General features: G+C 33.8%; 3 protein-coding genes across 4 annotated transcripts; 1 reads left to right on the top strand and 2 right to left on the bottom strand.

Annotated features, from left to right (window-relative positions):
- Nucleotides 1–777: 777 nt before the first annotated feature.
- LOC145954932 (uncharacterized) lies at nt 778–4,080 on the bottom strand. The gene is made up of 2 exons (XM_083069625.1): nt 3,742–4,080; nt 778–3,603 (listed from the first exon to the last, which is right to left on the bottom strand). Exons 1-2 carry the CDS (start codon nt 4,078–4,080, stop codon nt 778–780), a joined length of 3,165 nt encoding a protein of 1,054 aa, XP_082925751.1.
- A 1,825-nt stretch (nt 4,081–5,905) lies between these two features.
- Nucleotides 5,906–8,436, top strand: LOC109809633 (uncharacterized). Its single transcript, XM_083069967.1, has 7 exons — nt 5,906–5,985; nt 6,121–6,216; nt 6,354–6,452; nt 6,602–6,694; nt 6,845–6,919; nt 7,076–7,195; nt 7,489–8,436. Exons 2-7 carry the CDS (start codon nt 6,121–6,123, stop codon nt 8,194–8,196), a joined length of 1,191 nt encoding a protein of 396 aa, XP_082926093.1. The 5' UTR covers nt 5,906–5,985; the 3' UTR covers nt 8,197–8,436.
- Nucleotides 8,437–13,469: 5,033 nt separating this feature from the next.
- Nucleotides 13,470–18,661, bottom strand: LOC109809323 (transcription factor GAMYB). 2 transcript variants are annotated; one of them, XM_020372594.3, is made up of 4 exons: nt 18,186–18,661; nt 16,924–17,297; nt 14,326–15,334; nt 13,470–13,956 (listed from the first exon to the last, which is right to left on the bottom strand). In XM_020372594.3, exons 2-4 carry the CDS (start codon nt 17,281–17,283, stop codon nt 13,751–13,753), a joined length of 1,575 nt encoding a protein of 524 aa, XP_020228183.1. In that variant the 5' UTR covers nt 17,284–17,297; nt 18,186–18,661; the 3' UTR covers nt 13,470–13,750. The 2 variants fall into 2 exon arrangements, with proteins under 2 accessions (XP_020228183.1, XP_020228182.1); XM_020372593.3 differs by having other exon boundaries at nt 18,066–18,659.
- Between the last annotated feature and the right edge of the window lie 398 nt (nt 18,662–19,059).

The raw sequence follows: 19,059 nt of genomic DNA, 5'->3' as shown, positions 1-19,059 counted from the left end.
GCCATGTTGAGATCTCGAAAGTCAATGCAAACTCTGACTTTCCCATTTTTCTTTATAACCGGCACTATATTCGAGATCCAGTCAGGATATCTCGAAGTTCTGATGAACTTTGCCTTCAGCAATCTCTCAATTTCCCCTTTGATTTTCTCGATCACTTCAGGAGCAAATCTTCGAGGACTTTGTTTCACGGGCTTCCTTCCTGGGATCATTGGTAGCCTATGTTCCACCAATTCTCGATCCAGACCTGGCATTTCATCATAATCCCATGCGAAGCAATCTTTGTATTCATGCAAAACTTGAATTATCTCCCCTTTCAGCTCCCCTTGCAAGAACTTGCTAATGTAAGTGATCCGCTTATTTTCGATAGTTCCCAGATTAACCTCTTCGAGCGGATCTTGGGATTCTAACTTATGCTCTTCATTAGCGGCACTCTCGAAACCCAAAGGTGAATCATCAAAAATGCAGTCCAGTTTGAGTTCTAGCTCTGCTTTTTCTTTTTGCTTTTCATTTTTATCTGAGACTCCTTCGTCCCTTTGATTTTCTGTTTTTTGCTTTTCTTCCCTCTTTTTCCCGATTTCGAACTCCTTTTCTTTTTGTTGTTTTTCTTTTTTCTCTATTGATTCGAAATCCATCTCTTCTTTTTTTTTTGTTTTTCTTCGGCCAACATGGCCGTGCTAACCTCATTGTCAAATTGATCTTTATCGGCCAAGTTGGCCGTTTGATCGGCCACGTAGGCCGATATTCGAGCTAAGAAGCTCGAGTAAGGATCTTCGTCCTTCATGCATCCAATGGAGCCGAATTCTTTTCGGCTCGAATCACGAATCCTCTCTTTACATCCCAACAAAAGGTTTTCTTGACACCTTCCTCTTCATCCATCACCCCAGAGTTGTAAGCGTCGAAAGGTTTGGTCTTGGCAAATGCTGTCAGTTGTTGATCAGCAAAATACATGCCAACTTCATAAGTCTTCTGATCAGCTTCGAGAACCTCTAAACCTTCATCATCGTTCCAGAAGAAAACCTTCTGGTGTACGGTCGAAGGAACAGCACCTACACCATGGATCCACTCTCGACCTTGCAACACGTTGAAGTTTTCTTTGGAAGGTGTTACTATAAACATGGTAGTCCTCTTCACACTTCCGATCTGTACATCGAGCAGAATCATACCTTCAGGATGTGAAGACTTGCCTGCATAGTCGGAGATCATGATGTTATGGGGTTTCAGATCAGCCAAGGATTTCCCAAACCTTTTCAGCATTGTCTTAGGCAAGATATTCACAGCTGCGCCTCCATCGACCAAGACCTTGTTTACCTCTTGCCCCTCAATCATCAGTGTTAACAATAGGGGTTTGAGATGTCCTTTCATTTCCTCTGTGGGAGAGTCGAAGACAGCAGAGTTGAACTTAGGGATAACCCTCGAGATTTGATTGACCCATATGATTTTGGACTCATAATTGGGGTCCTCGAAAACGTCTTCCCTGTTGATATCCTCTTGTTCATTCACGGATTCCATAGCACCAGCATACTCCGAAGGTAAAATGGAAACTACCCCGCAAATATCTTCCAAAGAATCCTCGAAACCGCTCTCGAAGCAGTCTGTTATCATGTCTTCATCGTCTTCGATGAACTTTCCAGAAGACTCCCCTTTTTGAGGAACTGGGATCGAAAAACGATTTCCTCCCATACCTTCAAAGGTTGCTTTACGCATCCTTTGCTGCCTCCTCCATTGGGTTTTGGTTAAGTTGTTAAATGGCTGTCGAAAGCCACGTCTATATCCCCCAGCTGGAATTCCAACATTCCCTGTAGTCAAATTCGAAAATTTTCCTGCATTTCTCTGTACCGGGTTTCCCATGCTAGTCATTACTTGTTTACCTCGACCCATCATAGGCCTAGGTGGTGCGTTCCATCTCCCGACAGGTACATTCGCGTTCGGCACAAAAGTATTGTCGAACCTAGACGAGTTATACATCTCCATCTTCCCAACCGGGGCATTATATTGAGGCATATGAACTTGCCTCATAGTCAAACCAGCATTCGACCTAGCATTGGGCTTCATTTTTTCACGCAGCTTCTCAGCTTTGTAATTCTTCATTATTTCAGACTCCTCGAAATCCTTAGCCGCTGCTCTGTCGAAGACAGCACTGCATCGAGGACACAACATGACCTCTTTATCAGCTTCTTTTTTCTTCGATAAAAACTCCACCAGACTATCCCCTTCCTTTGGGTATATGGGTTCTTGCTCTTTAGCAAAATCCTCCATTAACTCTTCGAGCTTCTCGTCAGAAATGGGCTCAATGCTATCATCGTCCTCAGCAGCGACTTCCACCATGTTGATGGACATCGAAACTGGTTCAACATAGCCAGTATGGGCAGCAAATGGATCAACATCTACTTTCATTTCCTTCTCTTCAAAAGCCAGGCGACCATCAGTAATCGCCTTCTCGATGAAATCCCTGAAACGCACACAACTGTTAGTCCAATGTCCATACATATTATGATATTTGCAGAATTTCTTTCCTTTTCTTTGCTCGAAAGGTGGAATTTTATGATTCTCTGGGAGTATAATCTGTTTATCTTTTAACAAGGTATCGAATATCTTTTCTGCCTTACTAACGTCAAAACTATATTTCTTAGTCGAATTCCCTTCTATATTACCTCCTGGTTTTAGCATTTGACATTGGTACGTAGGTCCAGGGCGTAATTCTGCCAAATTAATCTCGAAAACTTCACTTACAACTTCATAATTAGAATCCTCATTTAACTCAGAACTTTCTAAATACGCTATCTTTTCTTTTCGAACGAACTTGTCGAATTTCATCAACTTTTCCTTTTCTAATTTAATTTGTTCAATCCTCCTCACTTTCTCAGCGAGTTGAGCCATGTCCCTCAATTGTTCGTTTACTAATTTTTTGCGTATTGAGAAGTCTAAACCTGTTGCGGCGATTCTAACCAATTCATGTTCTGGAATATTAGTATAGCATCGAGATTTTAATTGCCTAAACCTATTTAAATAGTCATCTAATGTTTCATTACTTTGCCTTTTGATATTCATTAGATCGACTATACTAACCTTTGTTTCTTCTCGAAAGAAATGCTCATGAAAGCTACCCTCTAGCTGTACCCAAGTATGTATCGAATTAGGAGGCAAGGTAGTAAACCAGGTAAAAGCATGTTTAGTCAACGAACTTGGGAAATATTTCATTTTCAAGTATTCATTATTAGCCAAATCCCCACATTCGACCCCATACCTAGCTATGTGTTCAACTGTTGACTCAGTTAATTCTCCTGCAAATTTCGAGAATTTTGGGACTTTCACTCCACGGGGTAATTCTACTTGTGTAATATAATCTGGAAAGGCTGACACAAAGTATGGGCGTTCATTTCGACCTACATCGAATCCATGTCTATTCAATATCCTTTCTACCATTTGATCTAAATTATCATTAGGGTTCCTGTTAGGTCGAACTATGTTTTGCAAATTTCCATGCCCCCCAGGGTTTTCTGTATCGTTCAAATTCACACTCATTGCTCTCGAAGGAGGCCCATTACCCAACTTATCTCCTATTTTGTTTATTAGCTCGTAAAGGGGTGTCATGATGTTGTGCATCTGAGTAGACAACAAATTGACCATGTCATGATTACTATGGTCCATTTGTTGTCGAAGGGTCATCATTGCTTGATTACTAATACCCGTGGGCATGTAACTACCTTGTCGAATTAATGAACCCTCCTGACTTGTTCCTACATGTTGATACGGGTCTTGCATAACAAAACCCAGTCCACTTGGCCCAGGATTATATCCCTGTGGGGATATATTCATTTGTGAATTTGGCCCTATAAAAGGCATTGACATTTCGACATACGCAGGCTGGGTATTTCGCCAATTAGGTGGCATACCCCAAGGGTACTCTCTAGTAACATTTACCAACTCTTGAGTGGTATTATTATGCCTAGCATGGTTTTCAAGCAACACAGGAGGAGATCTTGCCCCCCTGGTCACATTGGTGGCATTATCAAGATTGGAGTTAGGCTGTTCTACATCTACATTATTATGGTTTACGTTCATGTTATCAGACGTAGACATAGTTCTTCCACTCCTTAATCTCATGCAATTCACACACCTAAAACTAGTCCAATTATGTTCTAAATTAAACGGGTCCCACTGGGCGTGCCAATTTGTTTACGGTGGAATTAACCATCAAATCCTGGGTTCTTTTTATTTAGACTAGCATACGAACGTATTTCAATTTAGGCGCTTTACTGTGTTATCGTGTTACCGCGAATGGAGAGTAGGATGAAAAAGTCTTAGCAACTACTTGTCTCAAAATGTTCTTCGATTAAAACAAACAAGCAATGTTCCCGCATGCAAATAACAATATGAATAGAATGAACAATGTATACATTCTCAATACAAATCATGTTCAAATTACATAATGTTCAAGCATTACAAGATTAAAGTCTATAACTACGTAATTAAAAGGAGAGAAGAGAAAAGAGAGACTACACTAATCCTACTCCTAAAAAGAGAAAAGACAAGTGGCCGAGAAGTAATCATACCCAAAGATGATTCCTCGCATGGAAGCCATATGTGCAGGCAGAGAATGCTTCAGAATTTGGTTAGAGTATGAGTTTTCCGACCTCAGTAAAGGTCCGTACTCCTTGTATTTATAGAGCAATCAAGGGCGGTTAATTCTGTACATGTACGCTTTTGACTCATAACCGCTATCCACTATATTTGCTACGTGGTCTTAACTCACAACTTCCTTTAACCGCTCTTCCCACGTTCCTTGTTTCCTCGATTGATTTTTTAGTAACCGTTTTGGCTTAACCTCCATGTTCTGATAGTCTCAACTTTTCAACTATTCTCGAGCAACACTTGTTTTTTCGAGTCCCATAATTTCGAGTGCTCTCACGCCCCACATGAGATTAGTCACAAGTATTCAGCATGTGTTGATTTTACTTCTTAGGCAGCGCTATCAATCTTTTCGAGTCACATGATTTTCGAGTACGCCTAACAAATACATAAAATATATTATTACATCTCATTTAAAATTAATATTAAAAATATGTGTAATTATAAGTCAAATAAACATATATCTACATATATTATACTATCGGTAAATAGTAAAAAACATCATCACATCACTAAATAATAAATATAGATAGATACTTGCTGGAAAAACTTTTTAATTTATTTTTAATTTATCTCTCATTTTTAATCTCTCTATCTCTCTCTATATAACTCTTCTTGTTACATTAATTATATTATTTATTATAGCTTTTACATTTTTTCTTCTATCTTTTAATCTATTTATAACGAGTATATAACAATCATTTTTCTTACCAACTAGTGAGTTTTATATAGATTTCAATTTTATTAATAATTAAAGTTGTTAGATTAAATTATGTTAAAAATGAATGATTACCTTTCCTTTTGGTAAAAAAAATATGAATTGTTTTCCAAATAAGCAGGTTAAGGAATGTTAATTTGAGCTTTAATTTGACCTCATCCTACACAAAAATAAATCAAGTCACCATGCCAAATCAACTTTTATTACCTGAAACAAAAACTAGAGTTTTTTTTTTTTTTTTGGAAAATTTTCAGTTCACACTTAGAATACAAAGATTGGGTTCAAAGAGTGATGAAAAAAGTAAACAGAGAAAGAAGAGATAATTAATACTATAAGAAAAAAATGTATAAAAGAGTAAATAAAGTTGCCAGGTGTTTAAGAAACGATCAAAAATTAATTTGCTTTTTGTTTTTATATAAAATATTAATTAATACATTAAAAATATTAAATAAAGTGATGCTCTTACATCATATCAGTTTATCTCTTACTTTTCTCTCTCTCTATAGTATCATACGTTAAGACACAGGACACTTCCATATATACCTGCTCACTCTCAGTGTTGATTCTCACTTCTCATAAATCTCAATCTCTTTCTCTTTGATTGTGTTTGTCTCTAATCTATCATCATCCCCCTGAAGGTGCAGAAACTCATATATCCTTTTAGAGTTTTTTTCTTAATGCTGATATATGTATTGTATACACACTTTTGAACACCTTCACTTGATTCTTCTCAGTTTGAATTTTTTTTTCGATCTTTTCTTGTTTCTCTGCAGATGGATCCTTCTGTGGAAAGAGTTTCAGGAGCAAAGGGGGAAAACAGTGGTGATGGCAACAATCTTCAGGTGGTGCCTTATTCTGACAACAAAATGGTGTGTCCTTACTGCATATCCTTTTATGAGAGTTTTTTCTTAATGCAGATATATACATACACCCCTTTGAACACCTTAACTTGATTTTTCTCACAGATTCTTTTTTTTTTTTTCTTCTTTTCTTGTTTTCTCTGCAGATGGATCCGTCTGAGGAAAGAGTTTCTGGAGAAAAAGGGAAAAACAACGGTGCTGGTGGCAACCATCTTCTGGTGTCTTATTCTTCTGACAACCAAAATGTTTGTCCTTACTCTTACTGCAATCATGAAACTCACATATCCTTTAGAGTTTTTTTTCCTAATGCATATATGTATATACACACTTAACGTGATTTTTTATTTTTGTCAGTTTTCTTTTTTAATATTTTATTTTCTTGTTTTCTCTGCAGATGGATCCTTCTGAGGAAAGGGATTCAAAAGGGCACCACAATGATGGTGGTGCCAACAACCTTCAGCTGTTGCCCAATTCTGAGAACAACAATGTTTGTCCTTACTGCAAGCCTCAAACCCACATATTTTTTAGTGTTTTTTCTTAATGCAGATATATATTACCTTTTGAACACCTTAACTTGATTTTTCTCAGAGTTTATTTTTTTCTTTTCTTGTTCTCCCTGCACATGGATCCTTCTCAGGAAATGGTTACAGGACAAGGGGAAAAAAGTGGCGGTGGTTCTCAGCTGGTGCCTTATCCTGACAACTACAACAACGTTTGTCCTTACTTCAATCATGAAACCCACATTTCCTTTAGAGTTTTTTCTTCTTCCAAATATATATATGCATACATGCACCCTTTAGAACACCTTAACTTGATTTTTCTCAGACTTTTTTTCTTTAATTGTTTTCTGAACATGGATCCTTCTCAGGAAACGCTTATAGAACAAGGGTGCAACAATGGTAACAGTGGTGAAGGTGATGGTAACAAAGGTGATGAAGGTGATGGTAGCAACCTTGAGGTGGTGGTGCCTTTTTCTGCAACCAAAAAAGTGTGTCCTCACTGCAAGCGTGAAACCAACATTTCCTTTAGAGCTTTCCCTTAAGATATATATACAATTATACGTCCTTTTGAATGAGAAATTATTAGATGATCTTATACTATATTGTCTCTAATATATTAATAATCAAGTATTATCAAGTTTTTTTATAAATTAAAAATCTTAAATACATGTCGTATAATAATGATCAAAATCGTAGTCCTGAATCATCTAATAATTTCTCCTTTTGAACATCTTGATTTTTCTCACAGTTTTTTTTCTTTGTTTTCTTGTTTTCTCTGCAGGTGGTGCCTTCTTCTTCCACCAAAAGAGTTTGTCTTCACTGCAAGCGTGAATTCAGCTGTGGAAGAGCCTTGGGAGGGCACATGAAAGTCCACACCAAGGGCCGAAAGAAGTTCCAGTTCACGCGCACAAAGATGAGCAAGTGGAGAGTGTCTCGACCCTCTTCATCAGCGCCACCAAAGAGGAGCACCAAAGCAAGTGGTGCTGATCATCACCGCAAGACCACTGATTCCTCCAAGTCCCTGCTAAGGTGGAAGGTTCAGAAGAAGAGGGGTAGCAACGAAGAGAAGAACAAAACCGTGGCTGCACCAGATGATTCCTCTAGCGACGATGATTACATCGAGTGCCACCAGGATGACTCATGCGATGAAGATGACTATGACAACATCAGGCTGAGGAAGAAGCTTAGGAGATTTGGCTTCAATGGCACTGCACACAAGATTTGTTGGACTAGGAGAGTGATGATGTGCAAAGTTTGCAACCAGTTTTTCAAAACATTCGTTGGTGTGTTTCAACATGTGGACGAAAAGGATCCAACATCGGACACTGAACAAGAGAATGCAGGTGAAGGTCCTTCCACACGAGGTGTTGGTGAAGTGGATGCTGCCATGGGAGATAACAATGCAGGTTCTGGTGAAGTGAGTGAGAAGAGTGGTGGTGGTAAAGTTGAAAATTTGGATCTCAACAAGATGCCTCCTGCTGAAGACTGAAGCACAAATAATAGTGGTGTATGAACTAAAATAAAGTGGGGTTGTTAGTTTTTCATTATCTAAGTTATGTTTAGGGATATCTGAAGTTTTTTCAGATCTAGGGTTTAATTATCTGTTTCTTTCTGTTGTTGGACAATGTAGTAGTTTTCTTTCATCTATGTGGATTTGCATGCATCCCCTTGTTTCTAGGATTTATCTCTTTGTGATGAACAATATAATAGTTTTCTTTTACTTGTTTAATTTATCTGTGAATTTGTATCTCCTTGTTTCTAGGGTTTAATTATCTCTTTCTGTTGGACAATATAAATATAATAGTTTTCTTTCATCCTTGTTGAATTTCTCAGTGAATTTGCATCCCTTACTTTTTTCTTAAGATCTGTGAGAACTGAGAAGATAAGAACAAATTTAAATATCTGATTATGGTGGGCTATGAAGTATGAACTGCCAAAATTGTTTCCTTTTTTTTTTCTCTTGGCATCACTGTGTATATCTTCAAGAAAAATTAAATGGGAGTTTTAGATCCTTTTTTTTTTGCTGTCTTTCTTAATGTGGTATGTCCATGTTACGTTTCATTAATGTTTCTGAAAAATTGTACTTTGGATTTGAATCTTCTGAGGAAACACTAAAGAAGGAAAATTATGTAAATGACAAATCTTCTGAAGGAAAAAACTCAAAAGGTAAAATATATAATGGACATGGTAAGATACAGTGGACTAATCATTCATGGAAAATCAAATAAATAAGCTTATGAGATTGCTCATATTTTGAACAAAATTTGAAGCGTTTAACATTATTTCAATTGTTCACTTTCTATTGGCACATTCAGATAGGATGTGAATTTGGTTTCATTGAGTGAACTGCTTTAAATTTGATGATACGTTTCTTTCAGTTTCTTATATTCAGGAGTAATTTCTGATATATATATATATATATATATATATATATATATATATATATATATATATATATATATATATATATATATATATATATATATATATATATATATATATAAAAGGAGGGTTCAAACGATACTGATATAATTTTTACTAAGTGTTACTAAGATTGAAAGTTCTTTACTCTTAGATTATATATATAAAATTTTATATTAATCCAAGATGATTTGATACTTCATTCTTATAAAATAAAATTGACGTAATATATTTATTTTAAAATATACTAAAATATGAACAGTTTGATTACCCTTAAATTGTTGTTCAATTTTAACAAAATTTGATATATACATATAAAGTTATATTAATTTTCAATCTAATAGTTAGATTTATAAAATTCACATTTAATTTAAAGTTATTGAGCGGTATAACACTTAGTAAAAATTGTACCGGTGTTGTTTAAACTCTCTTTTATATATATATATATATATATATATATATATATATAAGCACATAAAAAGTCAAAATAAAATTAGTATTAAACGGAAAATTATCGAAACTTGTAAGAAGACAGGTGTAACGGAAGTAATTCTTTAAACTCGAAAACTAGAAGATATTTAAAATACAAGATAATAAAGTTTGCAGACAAGTTGTGTTCCAAAATGCCTCTACCGAAGCATTCTCGATTCGTATAAATAACCAGTACTTTATGATATGCATAGCATAAGTTAAATCTATATCTATATATAAAAGAAAATTTTTATTTTGATGTACATTAATGTTAAGTAAAAGTTATGAAAGATTATAAAAGTTATTGTATATATGTTAGGCCTACTCAAAAACCGCACGGGTCGAAATAGTATATAAGATTTCTCGAAAAATATATTAGGAAACCAACACCTGCCGATAATAGATGTTCGAGATCGAAGAAAATTATTTCGAGATTGAACAATGATGAGCTCGAGATTATGGTCATATTAAGGTAGTTATCAAGCCCAGGTCGAGAAGTCAATACACGTGGAAGAACGGTTATGAGAAGTTAAATTTAGAGCCACGTACAAGTATAGTGGATAGCGGTTATCCGATAATGATCTACGTGCACGAAGTTAACCGTTGGTAATTGGCTCTATAAATTCAAAGGTCCTGCGTCTATACAGAGGTCGGAAAACTCATATTAAGACTAGAATCTGAAGTACTCTCTGCCTGCTGCGCATATGGCTTTTGTGCAAGGAATCGTTTTTGGTATGGTTATTTCTCGGCCACTTTTCTTTTCTCTTTTTAGGAGTAGAAGTAGAATAGTTTTCTTGTTCTTCTTTTAATCACGTAGTGTATTCGTATACTTTGATCAATATGCTTTTATGTGTAATGTAATTTGACTATTGTATGAAATGAACTATGATTTGCATTGCTAATATATGTAATGTTCATTCTGTGCATTTAAGTATTTACATACATGAACGTTATTGCTTGATAATACTTAACGAATATTTAGAGACAAGCAATTATTGAAAGTTTCCACTCTGTCTCTTTTCTTTGCATTGTGTTTCAAATCCATAAGAACGTTAATATACCTAAATTGAAACATTGATTATGTTAATCCGAGTAAAAAGAATCCTTAAAACAAATTCTACCATAAACAATATAATAACTAATAATTTTTTTGTTAGCGTGGATAATTATTCTAGATATTTTTCTCTCACTAATATTTATAATGGAAATAAAATATATAAAAAAGACATATATAAATAAATATAAATTATATTATATTAAAGTTTTATAAGATAATTATAAAAAAATTAATAATATATGATAGAGGTAATTATATGGGCTACAGGATAATTTTATTTATAATTTTTAATTTCAGCAGTTTTTTTTTAATTTAATAATTATTATCAATAATTCTTATTTCTTATATTTTGGTTATATATTTCAAAAATTTATCTAAAAAATTGTAATTATATATTTCAAAGTTTTATTTATATTCTAATTTACTAAAATATAATATCACCCGCACCCACAAAATAAATAAAAGTGGATAACGTTATTTTTAAAGAGAACTATTATTTTTGAGAAAATTGCACGTTTTATCAGTGAGATAAAGAAAATATAAAAGTGAATTAGTATTTTATCAATTTATTCTTTTATTTTTGAATTATGTACAATATGTTTTATTGTTGAAAATTTTCATCGTTCTTCAATTTTTGTTAGGATCACTCGAAGACCAGGTAACTCGAAAAGCACATTCAGGAGTTTCAGGAAGTATCAAAAGCTCAAGCTGTCCGTATTCAAAATATAGTCGAAAAAATAAGTTGAATCAAATCAAGAAGGGCTCGAAAGATGGAAATTACTGAAGGTTTCCAAGTAGTGAGTAGTCATCTCAGAACGGTTAACGGAAAATGGATCGAAGTGAAAAGAAAAAGAGTGGAACGAGCGGTTACGAGAGGTTACATTCTAAAACCACCTATTGGGCATAGTGGATGGCGGTTACCTTTCCATGACGCACATGCACTAAAATTAACCACCTTCATTTGTCTCTATAAACACAAAGAAATATGTACTTTCAAGGGGTCGGAAATTTCATACTCACATTTCTGTAAGCACTCTCTGGCTGCGCATATGGCTTCCGTGCACGCATCTGCTGGGTACCAATTTCTTGACCACTTTTCTTTTCTTTTTAGGAGTAGAATTAGCGTAGTTTTCTTAGTTTATCTCTTTTAAACCCACGTAGTTATATTACTTCAGCATTGTAATTCCTGTTAATTATGCAAATGAACCATGATCTGTATTGCAAATGTATCCATCGTTCATTATGTTCATTTAAGGCTTTACTTTCATGAATTTAATTACTTGTTGGTCATTGATGAATATTTAGAAACAAGTAACGTTTAAATCTTTTTGCTCGATCTCGCTTTACATCAACGTCTCAAAAAGAAATATACCTAAATTGAAACGTGTGTCGTGCTAGTCTAAATATAAAGAACCTATAAAACAGATTCCACCAAATTTTAAAAATAATAATTTTTCAGTTCATTTCTTTTAAAATCATTCTTTAAAAATTATATATTTTTTAAATCGCGACATGCATGATATTTAAATTATAATTTAAGAGTTAAAGTTGAGTAAGAAATTAAATCTTGTTACTTGTTAGCACTTGTATTAGTAATTTAATGCACAAATAGTATTATCTTATATAAAAAAAATTATATGTACTTAATAAATAAATATGAGACATTAATAGTATTGCAATTTTCCATTATTTTTTTGTATATACATTTTTTTCTTATTTTATTCTTAAATCCTTAAGAAAATATCGGTATGAAAAAAGTTAGAAATATAAAAGTATAAATGTCTTTCAGAAAGTGGACATAAAATTGTGATACTTCTTTTAATAATGTTATATATATAATGATCAGATTACATCAATATAATCTTTTTTAACTATTATATTATTCAATTAAATGATGTTTTCTTAAAATCTCATTAGGTTATATATACAAAAAAAAATCTAGAATTATTTTGTACCTCATTTATATAAGTCAAAATAAGCATAATATATATAAAGTTATAATTTAACATAAACATTCAAGATATTATATAAATTTATAATTCAATAATTAGATTAACCAAATTTACATTTTATATAAAAATTATTGATAAAATAATAATCGATAAAAATATATAATTTGATCCCTCACACGCATATAAAGAACACACACATAAATGTGTGTGTGAGAAGAACATATCAAATAAGAAGAGTCTCTTATTTTTTTATGAAATATGAGAGAATTAAGTAATATTTTTTGTACTAAAACTATCTGATTAAATTTAATTTTTAATTAAAACTATGATACAAAATATTGGAAACATTGAAAATCAGGGACTGAGCTTGTTTTGCACAGAAAAGTAAAACAGTGCCATCGGGTTATATGCATAATGTTTCCGATGACAAAGAATTCATCCGATAATTTGTCCCTCTTTAGATTAATAAGCTTAGACAGGGAAATATATTAATAGATTGGATGCACAAAAAAAAAAAAAAAAAAAAAAAGTCAACTTCAAAAATTAATGCCATTGTAACTATGATTCATTTACACAAAACTCATTTCTTTACCTGGATTTCTAACTGATGAAACTGGCCGTAATTACAACTTAGGAAAAGCACGTTGGAAATTAATTAGTGTTGAAACCAAGTTATGTTTTCAATTGTTCTTCAGCAAACTCCCGGCTATATTAAATAAAGAATTAAATTTCGTACTTTTGTTCAATTCAAAAGTTAATAAACATAGCATAAAACACATAATGTGCGTAACTTTTATGCTTAAACAAATCCTTTTTCAGGGAGAACAATTGAACAAAGATGAGTTCAATGCTATTTTCAGATGAGCTAATAACATTTTCAGATACCATTCATCCAATATTAACACCATGTAAAGTAACACCAGATAGAATTCATACCACACCACCTTCAAAACATTGATAAAAATGAAATATGTGCTATAAAATCTCTGAACATCACAACTGAAGCTTCTAAAAGTTGCTGAGAAATTAAAAAAAAAAATGACCTAATACTGTTAAGAAAGTTGACAAAAAGTAAAATGAAGTTATGTCATGAACAAGCACTACACTAAGGCCAAAGCAATATATCCATATCCACCCACTAGCTACTGCTCACCCTGGAAATCTTCACCAAGAAGTGCACTTAAAGCATCTTTTAGAACAGATTGATCACTACCATACTCGGTGTTATTTCCAAACCAACCTAAGTCAAGTAAAGCATCGGGCCGCGTAAACTCTATCTGATTCAAATTTTCTTTCTTCCCAGAACTATCTGGGAACTGGTTGAGTGCTCCATGCTTATCATCATGATCTGTCAAACAAGGGTGAAAAAGCATCATTAAATGAAGCCACTTAAATATGGAAACATTCCATATTTAGGACCTGTTTGGATAAGCTTCTTTAGAAATACTTATAAGTTATAAGAGAGAAAATAAAGAAAGTTAAAATAAGTTTGCCCATAAGTTAAAACTAACTTGTGCATAAGTTAAAAATAAGATTTTGAAAAAACTAATAAGAGAGAGCTTCTACAAATTAACGTTGTGCATAAGATAATTTTAACTTGTGAAAAAACTATTTTCATTTTTCCTTCATATTTTTCTCTCATAGAAGTACTTATGTAGAAGCTTACCCAAACAGACCCGTAAAACTAAATGATATGAATTATATGTTAGAGTGTTACCCTGGGTGGTTTCGACTGATTGAGGGCCATCCACTGAGCTTATGCTTACTGGAGTATAGTCAGTCAGAACGGAAGCAGCAGATTGGCCTAAGGAGGAATTTGGCTCCTCTTGTTCATCCCATTCTGTCTTAAAGGGAAGATTCAAGATTGAATTGTTGATTGCTTGGTAGGGCGTATCAGTTGTCTCTGGCAATAACGAATCATTCCGTGAGCCTTTCAAGGTATTTGAGTTGTAGACTATTGCTTCTAGCAAACCACAGCTTTGTGGAGAAACAGGATCTGACAGAATAGGCTCAACTAGAGGAGACTGAATTAGTGTATCAACAGACTCAAGTGAAGGAAGCGGGGACGTAGGTGTATACATCCCCCAGCTACCATGTTGAGTTTCAGGATATTGGAGTGAAGGGAGCTCCAACTTCATGGACCCAAATATGGGCCCAGAAGAAGAGGCATTGCCATTTAATGCGGCATGGCTGCCAGTAAGGTTATCACCATGAAACTGATCACTGGTGTTAAGAAAAGGATCACATGGAAGACACAACCTATTATGGTCAGAAAATCTCTCACAATTATAATTGCCATAAGGGTCAAGTACTGGGACAGCATTACTTGTACAGCTGTCAAAACTATTGTATAAAATTTCTGACTCCCGGCGGCGTTTCGAGGGATGCATAGTTGGGAACAAGATGTTATAAGTATGGGATGTGTCCGAACTTTGTTCAAACAAGCTGCTTTGAGGCATATCAAAAATTGATGGTCCATGTGATAGACCAGGACAGAATTTGAAATTTTTGAATTCCCCATCTTGTATATCAAAATTGTCAGTTTGCGAGAGATCATCATGCTGGGACGCTTCATTTGTCAAGGTGCCAACATTTTGACTTTCTTGATTGGCATTGTGTATCCGTTGGTACACTTCATCAGGGTAGATTGGTAAGCCAGCTCGTTGCATTCTTTTGATTCTTGTGTTCCAGTAGTTCTTGATCTCATTATCGGTTCGTCCAGGCAACTGAAACAGACAAAAGGAATGAACACAAAAGCATATACCTCAAAAAGAAAATGCAGAAATATATTGGCCTCGATAACACAAAACACAAAAGTAATACTTAGTAGGCAAAATTAAGAAAGAATGTTGTAGAGAAGGACAATATAGTCATTATGTAGTTAGTGCTTTGTTACTTAATAGTGAATTCTCTGTCTATCCTTTCCCTTCCTTTCTCCCTCCACCCTCTTATACTCTGTGCAAGCTCACCTTAGAATGCAGCAAGCCTGCTTAGGCTGTGCCCCCAAAAGATTTTCACACTGGCTTTGGTCATGGTTGTCTGTTACCAGCAATTATGAGGTCTGAGCTTCAGACTTCAGTAAACAAAATTTTCTAGTACTTCTATACTTGGACGGATAAATATGGTTTTCCTATAGGGTTAAAATATTGCATAGCCTCTTTCTGCATTTGCGCTACACTATCATATACATGATGGTAATAAGGCCATAGTACCTATCCACAACACACAACATTTGCAAATAGTTTTTATTGCATATCCAGTTAAAGGACTACATATTTCCCTTAAATCTATTCTTCTCCTCCACATTTCTCCATTAAAACTTAACGCATTTTGCAAATATTGACACAGGCATCAGGTTTTAATGCTATCCTGCCAAAGTTTTCAACATTTACAGAGATTATGCCTTCACAAGAAAAGAAACAAATTTGATTTGGAAAAATAATCACCAAAGCAATTAAAAGACATAAGCAAATTCATGTCAGAAACTATGGATCATCTAGCAGCATGCAGCACAGACACATACTGTTTACATTTCATAATATATAAAGAAAAAAAATCAGTTCAAAGTATCTATACATAGTTAAAGATTAATTCAAATTAATTTGTTTATACTTTACGCTGTGTAATATATACTTCATTCATAGTTTTCCAATGAATTAAGTATATTGCTATAATTGCATAATGATCCCACTGATAGACATAGAACTTAAGTGCATAAAGTTCAACTATTAACAACACATATTTGGAAAAATTATTTTAATTAAGGCCACTTCAAAAATTAAGTTCAACTGTGACAATATAGTATATGCAGAATTTAGTTGATGTAGCTTAAACAATAATGAGTAATACTCCTATACTTTTTGAGAATTGAAATTATGTATTAATGATTAAATTTATATACAATCAGAAGATTTATTTGATTCAATTTTTTTTGCTCTACTTACAGCCCATAAACTTGAATCCTTACAGTATCTTCAATAATACAATTACAGTAACTTGGGCTGTAACGGATAGCAATAAAGATTAGACCTATACCAATCACATCCAAAATCCAGAGAATAATATATACCTGCCATGAGTCATGAGCCTCCCATATTTATAGATATGTTTATATTGACAAAAATAGTATTATATTCTATTATATATAGCATTGTCCATACCAGAAATTCATCTTTAGTGGTTGAGTCTTCTCCATGTCATAAATCAAAGATATCAAACACAAATGACTATGTGGATATGTTTCTTATATAACTTAGCTAATCATTAGCATAATATACAATGACAAAACATTAAAAGACATAACAATTCTACAAACCTCTGCAGCCATTCGAGCCCATTTGTTTCCCATCTTAGAATGGAGCTCAATGATTCGGCTCTCTTCCTCTGCAGTAAATGCTCCTTTTTTCAGATCTGGTCTTAAATGGTTTGCCCACCGTAGACGGCAGCTTTTCCCACAACGAGCAAGTCCTGAATACTTTTGGACTGCATTCCAATTGCCTTGTCCGTGCTTTTTGACATATTCTATCAAAATTGCATCCTCTGCTGAAGTCCATGGGCCTTTCTTTAGAGGACCTTCTCCCACGTTTTCTCCATCACCATCTTCTTCAACTAATGATGATGACTGGCGACCTTTGGATATTTTCCGAGTATCACCCCCACTTGTCATGCTACTCATGGCTCTTAATATGCCTGCAAAAGTAGAGAGGCACTTAAAGATTTTAGTGGAGAGCGAGAAAAGCTACAACCTAGCATCACTAAACCTAAAAATAATGCTTAGCAGTATGATATTCAGATTTCACGTTTTTATTTATGCATATAATATAATTTTACTTAATATAAAACCTTGTGAAAATCCAAAATCCAAACTTACATACTGATCAACCAATTCAAGAAACAAAATCATACTAATCCATTACTTCCACAATGCCTATTACTTTAAGGAATTAGACAAGGGAGAAAAACAATAAATGTAACCACGACCACAATTAATCTCACAAACAATTAAACTTTCACCCAACAAATAAACTTATACCAAAAATCAAAGGTATATAAAAATTCACAGCACCAAAAGTAGTCAGAACACCAGAATCTTTATGTAAATTGTTATCTCTTGGAGACAAAATCTGTCCTTAAATGAAAATCATTAGTGCCTAAAGCAAGCATAGATGAATAATTAATCTTACATACCATAAACATCTGAGTACGTGGAACAATTATAGCAAACAGAAGTAGCCATTATATCATTTAAGTAAATACTAAATCCTCACTGGTAAAAGATTTTGCAAGACAAAGATGAAACACTCTGTTCCATGTCTCTTATTGTGATAGTTTAACATATATCAGCCATGTATGAGAAACAAAGATTTTACCGGTCAAACAAAAATCAAAAAGATAAATAAATTTGAACATAACATAAAAACAACATGATTTTTACTACATATATACATAGAGATCCACCTGAACGAAAAGGTTTCCAAGCCAAACGATACCGAGCCAAAATTCATTAACATCGATCTTTGAAACTAAGAAATTGAGGTAAAGAAAAACAATGGAAATGGAATATAGAAATTCAATAACCCTTCAAAGTAGCCCCGTTTTCTGTTTTTTCGGCTGAATTAAAAGATCAACAAGCTCGAAACATAACAACAGGATCTGCAATCACACCACATCTACTCCAGACACATAATCCCAACCTGAATTCAACACTCAACACGCTTCATTACCCCCCCAAAACAAAGAAAGAAGAAAACTTTACACATTTGAGAGAAAACCCACAACCAAGAATCTCAGAAACGAAAATTACCACCCCAGAAAAGAAAAAACAAGAGAAGAAAAGAAAAACCCAGAAAGATATTTCAGAAGTGACATGAAATTACATATATTTGATTGAAAAAAAAAAAAAAAAAAAAAAAAAACCTAAGGAAAAGAACCAAGTACAGATCCACATGTAAAGGAAAAAAGATTGAGTTGGAAGAGAAAAGATAGAGAGAAAAGAGTTTGATCAGTACATTGAGCTTATTTACACTAGTAGTGAAACAAGAGAGGCTTATTTTTATTTTTATAAATAAAAATATAAAAAACTACGAAACACCGTTTTTTTTTTTTTTTTATCAAAAGTATGAGCACTTTACCTCCCGAAAAAATGATAAAAAGCAAAATTTTATCAAAAAAGAGAAAAAGTAGAATGTTTTATTTTTAATTTAAAAATGGAACTCGAAAAGGAACCTAATTTGAAGGGGTTCAAATGGCATATAGTGAGAAAAGCAAGGAGAAATAATCGATCCGACGAAATGACCGGAAACTTTTCAATAAAAATAATAAAATAATTAATTAATTAATTAAGTTTCTCTCTCTACATATTCTTCTCATTTAGGTTGACAATCCAATCAAAAATTGGAGAAACAGAAGCAACATTTTGTGTTGCATTTATGCAATATTAGATTTTATATCA

This window comes from Cajanus cajan, chromosome 2 (genome assembly GCF_000230855.2).
Source record: "Cajanus cajan strain Asha chromosome 2, NIPB_CcT2T_4, whole genome shotgun sequence".
NCBI lineage: Eukaryota > Viridiplantae > Streptophyta > Magnoliopsida > Fabales > Fabaceae > Cajanus > Cajanus cajan.
The sequence above is the reverse complement of the archived record's forward strand: the minus strand, read 5'-3'. Positions and strand labels throughout refer to the sequence as shown.